We start from the raw sequence: 6,008 nt of genomic DNA, 5'->3' as shown, positions 1-6,008 counted from the left end.
GCATATTAAAGACCACTTTTACGAGATTTATTCACTTTAAAAACAAGCTGGAATCGTTCAAAAAAGTCAACTGGAGACGGCGAAGGAGTACGGTTACTAAAATCTGGGTTCAGCCTTTGTTCTTATTCCCAAACTTTAACATTATGAAATAAACACGGTCAATACACAAAGATATTAAGGACAAACAAGAGTGTATATTTTCCGTCCAACAGGATATTTTTTGGGGCTATTGTGGCTTCAAACGTCCCCAAAAATCTGCCAGCAACGGTTTATTTCAGCTTATAAAGTCGTCAGCGGCTAGAAATGAGCTGCTTCAGTCTTCCTCTGTCTTCAGTCGAGAGCATGTTTAATAAAACAAGTTAACAATGGGAAATCTGCCGCCTTTATCGTTGTAAATAGCAACAGTAACTAAGGGGGCGGGGCTTAACAAACTGTCACCAGCAATAATCTGAAGAACCAATCAAATCCGTCTCCACGGTCTCCTTTTCAAAATAAAAGCTTATATGCACATGTTAAGAAAAGCACCTTTAAGTTTGTAGATAGTAAAAACTGAATTAATTTTTTTTACTTTAAGCTTTGTTCTCTGTGTGATGTTTTTTTTTTTTGCAAGAAAATGTACGAACTTAAAATCATTAATTTATTATAAAATAAGTTTGATCTGCTTGAAAACAAATACGAACAGTGTCCAGACTCATTTAGTTCAACGTCCCTTTCAAAGTACATAAAACTGTATTTTAGTGTAATAGTTGGAACATATCAACTGATTAATTAACAGCAGCTGTATTTTATACGTTTTTTGGATGGCCAGACATTTTAAAAGAAACAGTTTTAGTTCGTACAATCCCTGCCACTGCCATCGCCTTGAATAAATGCTTGCATCCACTCAGTCTGATTGTGTGGGATTCATTTTTATTAAAGGCTTTCAGTTGGTTAGAAGTTGTTTCTTGTCTTTACTCAGGTGCAGTTGACTCTTTGTATTGACTGCCCTCCAGTGGCCACAGAGACAACAGTGTTATTATCAGTATAATCATTATTAATAACAATATATACAATATGTTATTTGTTATATCATTAATGAGATATAACAAATAAGACTAGTTGCATCAGTGTTGGTAATAATCATACTTTCATACATTCACAACACTAAAAAGCTGCTTAAATTAAAATTTTCTGCTTAAATCAAGTGTCAAGGTAGAGGTAATACTTCCTGTTAATACTTTCAAAATAAATAGTGAATGCAAACAAATCTACAGATGTCTGTTTCTCCAAAGATGCTATAAAAAAAAATAATAATAATGATAATAATAATAATAATAATAATAAGGAAATCAAGGACTCTTGTTACTGTTATTTTGGAATTTTTCCAGATTCGTTGTAACATTTCTGTTTAATTTTTATTACTATATAAATAAACGTGCTGTTTTATAATGTCTGCAGTTCAGACATTTTAATTGACTTTTTAATTTAATAGATGAATATATATCAAATAAAAACACTGCAACAACATTAAAGTTGATCCCAATTAGTATCTGTATTGTTAATAATAGTAATAGGAACATTTTAACATTAATATATTAATACATGTACGTAAACTGCAAATAAAAACGTCTTTTATTGTTTTCATTTACTATTTATTTCTGTTAATATTGTTTGTAATTGCACAGTTTTACATTTAAAGGGAAAATAATGAATTAATAATAATAAAACAGCATCAATGTCCTGAGCAGCGGTGGGTAGCTACTGGAAAAACTTGAAAAAACTGCACCTGAATTTCAGCCAATAACCCCGAAACAATAAAACACTTACCTACACATTATAAATTATATATTTACAGTTTAAAATACAGACTGTGCTTTAAAATAACATCCATCCATAACTCCTGCACACTGTATAGAGACATGAATACATGCATACGGTACATAACCACCCACTCCATTTACAGAACACTTTGATTGTGTTGACGCTGACTGTTCATTTTATCTGTGCTCAGCTTTGTTGTCCTTGTTTTTAATTTGTTAACTTGTTCTAATCTAATGTCTTCTTGTGTTTTGTGTGTAAGAACACTGAGAGTCACATTCCTCGTTTGTTTAGATACACTTGATCAATCAATCAATCAATACAGGCTCATCTTGTTTTATCTGATCTTATCTTATTGGAGGATTCAAGGTTATTTTATTGTCATTTACAACATGCAGGGTTGTAACATTAATATTAGATATAGTTTCCTGTGTGCTACTTGGAAAACAAAATTGACTAATAAGTAATAAAAGGTAATGTGAAGTAATGCTTATCTTATATTATCTTATAAGTTATATTGTTCACTTGGTGTAATATCCTTCTTGTATGTCTTATTTTGTTTCTTTAAAACAGAAACAGAAAAAAAACCTTTATTATTATTTCATTCATTTATTTTTAGTTGTTTATTGATCACATTTCAAATGTACAAATACAAACACTGTGCAAGTATTTCAATCCTTTTAACCCAAAAATATAAACCAACAATAAACAACAATACATATAAAATATAAGATTACAAAGTAAAAGACATGGTAATAAAACAAAAACACACGCATCACATTATGGGGACATGTAAAATTAAACATACATATAGTATATAACTGTATATAACGTAATAATTTACAGTCAAAGAGGGAGAACAATAACTGCTGTAGTTTTATTTTTGTAGGTTTTGGCCGGATGTTGTCACGCGAGCTGACGTATCCATGACGACAGCAGAGCTCGAGCTCGTTTGACAGATGTTCGCCGAGGTTCAACGGCTCCGGAGCTCCGGAGGAGGAGAGCGGGTAGTGAGTGGAACGTTAGCCGAAAGAGGAGAGCGGAGAGCGGGCAGTGAGCGGGACATTCACCGGTGGAGGAGAGCGGTCGGTGAGCGGGTTGTAAGCCGGAGGAGGAGAGCGGAGAGCGGGCAGTTAACGGATCATTCACCGGTGGAGGAGACTGAAACATGTCGGGGGAAAAAGCGTCGAGTCCGTGTAACAAATTTCAAGCCAACATCTTTAATAAAAGTAAATGTCAGAACTGCTTCAAGTCCCGAGAACTGCATCTGCTGAACGACCACAACATGGAGCAGGTAGGACTGCACTTAATGACACAGTTTATTCATTTAATGTAGTTTTACACATTAATTACCTCTGGAAAATACTGTTTCTTTGTGTTTTTGTTTATTTATTTTACCTTTTAAGTAAAAACAAATGCATAAATGAAGCATTAATGTTGAATTTATACAAATAAAATATGTGAGAAAACAGCATTATAATGAAGTACTGTATAATAATAGTTTTTATTTATTATTTTTGGTGTAAAAATGATAATATGAACATAATCGTCAATCACAATATGATGTTTTTAACTGTTAACTGATTATAATCCAGCGGTTCCCAACCTGAGGGTCGGGACCACACTAGGGGTCGCCACAGCTTCACAGGGGGTCGCCAGCGCCTTCTTGATTTAAAGGCGGGCTAGAAACAAAACCTTAATCTCAACATTTCATTTATTATATTATTATTCCTGTGAAGAAAAACTAAATAAAACTTAAAAATTACATCGGAAATTTTAAGGAAAACAGACTCAATTGTTAAAAAACATCCTTTAAGTCAAGTAACTTTAGTAGTTTTCAGTGACTTAATTTTGAAGCTGTATTAGAACAATATATATAGAAATATAAAACATATCTATTATATAATCTGTACGATTGTTAAAAAAAAACATAATAAAGACAGAAAATTGTGTAAAAAGTTGCGAAAAATATCAGAAAAACAGCAAATAATCTAAAATAAAGTTAAATTCATCAAAATCTCTGTTTCACATAAAGTTCCTGCAGTTATTGTGTTCACTGTGTGGGTTCATCGTAGTTTATCAGCTGTTCTGTGCGAATATAATCAATATATGGTCATAGATAAGAAAAACTGAGCTCATCCATCAATATCAGTACAAATCAATAATTGTGGTCAATTTAGAGACGTTACACATATTATTAGCAGGGTCAGCCAGCGGGTCAGGGTTACGTGTATTTGTAGTTTTGTTGAAATGATTATTACATAAATATATGATGGTTTTAATTAGATTTCACCGTCTTTAATTATTTACACTGTCTCCTTGTTTCAGTTGTTAATGGTGGAAACGTAAAGAAATATCTTCAGTTAACTCCTGATACAAATATGTGAAGATTGAATAAATTAAATCGAGGTATCGAGGCGCACAGACTTATGAAATATGGTTTGTTTTGCACAGTTTATACCTCTTCTGTTTTGATAAAGAAAATATATTTTGTAGATTTTTTTGTCTGAGAAAGTCAGAATCTGTCTTCAATCTCTAAACAAATTTTGTGAGTTGAGACAATGGTTACATCCAGTAAAAATAGTGTAAATATAGTGTAAAATAGTGTAAATATATTGTAAATATAGTGTAAATATAGTGTAAAATAGTGTAAATATATTGTAAATTAGTGTAAATATAGTGTATAAAAATAGGTTGTAAATATAGGGTAAATAGTGGTAAATATAATGTAAATATGTAAATATAGGCTGCTAAAATAGTTGTAAATCTATAATTGGTAGCATATAGTGGTAAATAGTGTAAATATTAGTGTAAACTATATTGTAATATAGTGTATAAATAGTGTAAAATATAATGTAAATAGTGTACAATATAGTGCTAAATATATTATTTGTTTAAAGTAATAGTGTAAATATCAGGTTAAATATAATTTAATATATTGCTAAATAGTGTAAATTATAGGGTAATATATTGTAAATATATTTAAATAGTGTAAATATAATGTAAATAGTTAAAATATAGTGTAAATATATTGCTAAATAGGTGTAAATATAGGGTGAATATAATGTAAATATATTGTAAATATGTGTATTAAATATTTAGTGCTAAATATAATGTAACATATATTGTAAAATAGTGGTAAATAGTGTAAATATAGTGTAAATAGTGTAAAATAGTGTAAATATAGTGTTAATATGGGACAGTGTAATAAATATAGTGGCGTGTTTTCATGTAAAGTGACATAAAATGGAAATACTTAAGTAAAATAAAACCTTTCTGACCGTCTGCTGGTTTCAGTTGAGTCCAAAGACACCTGATATATATTTAATTATATTAAAGTGAAGAATATATTTGCTCTTTACTGGATATCAGACAATAATGAATCAGTTATTGAGTCGATCTCTCCGTCCGCACGCTGTTGAACCTTTCAGCAGAACATTTGTTCCTGCGCGTCCGTCTGTCACGAGGGAGGTGATGTAAGGGGACGACCGCGACAGCTTCCTACATGCCTCACATTGTTAAAATATGTTATTTGCTCTGAGTCCTGTAATTTCACTGCTGTTGCTCAACCTGAGAGCTCGCAGTCACCTGGGCTCACAGAGGAACGGCGGAGGGGCTTCTTCAGCTCCAAATGTGTTTTTAATAGCGTTAATAACTGCACACTGTTTTCATGTTTCTGCGTCGACATCAGGGAGCAAAAATAAAAGCTGCGTTTATTCTCGTTCTTATTGTCTCGAGTTTTGTGTTGTTATTTCACGAGCACAGAGCGCCAACAACCCAAAACAATCTCCCTTTGTAGACGCTTTTTTGTTGAACGGTAGCAGCTTACTTCAAAATAAAAGTCAAGTCGTGTTGCTGTAGTTAAATGCTTTTAATGTGGAGGTGCAACATCTGGATCGCCCGTGGCGTTTGGCTGCTAGTTTAGGAAGCGTGTGAGTGTCCTAAAACCCGAGCACGCTTTATAAACGACAATAGACGATCGCGTTCGTTTAATTGTGGGAAACCAAAATCACGATTGCGATTAATATTCGATTAACTGTGCAGCGCCATGATGTTCGCCAAAAACACGAATAAATTAATTAATTAAAGCAAATAAACCCGAAAAAGATAAAAGTTTGGTGATTTTGATGAGTTTCGAAGAGCAAATGAATCGGTTTACGGCATTTTTGAATCATTTTACACACATTTCCAGCAGTTTTTGTTATTGTTAT

At 32.3% G+C, this 6,008-nt stretch overlaps 1 protein-coding gene across 2 annotated transcripts in view; it reads left to right on the top strand.

Annotated features, from left to right (window-relative positions):
* The first annotated feature begins 370 nt into the window (after positions 1-370).
* LOC118323101 (myosin phosphatase Rho-interacting protein-like) overlaps positions 371-6,008 on the top strand; it is a 23,822-nt gene continuing 18,184 nt past the window's right edge. For both annotated transcript variants that reach the window (XM_035655025.1, XM_035655023.1), the window contains exon 1: positions 371-3,091. In XM_035655025.1, coding sequence (XP_035510918.1) covers positions 2,966-3,091 — 126 coding nt within the window. In that variant the 5' untranslated portion in view covers positions 371-2,965. The remainder of the gene's footprint in view (positions 3,092-6,008) is intronic.

Source organism: Morone saxatilis, unplaced genomic scaffold (assembly GCF_004916995.1).
Source record: "Morone saxatilis isolate NCDOM2014 unplaced genomic scaffold, NCSU_SB_2.0 Contig14, whole genome shotgun sequence".
Lineage (NCBI taxonomy): Eukaryota > Metazoa > Chordata > Actinopteri > Moronidae > Morone > Morone saxatilis.
The sequence above is the reverse complement of the archived record's forward strand: the minus strand, read 5'-3'. Positions and strand labels throughout refer to the sequence as shown.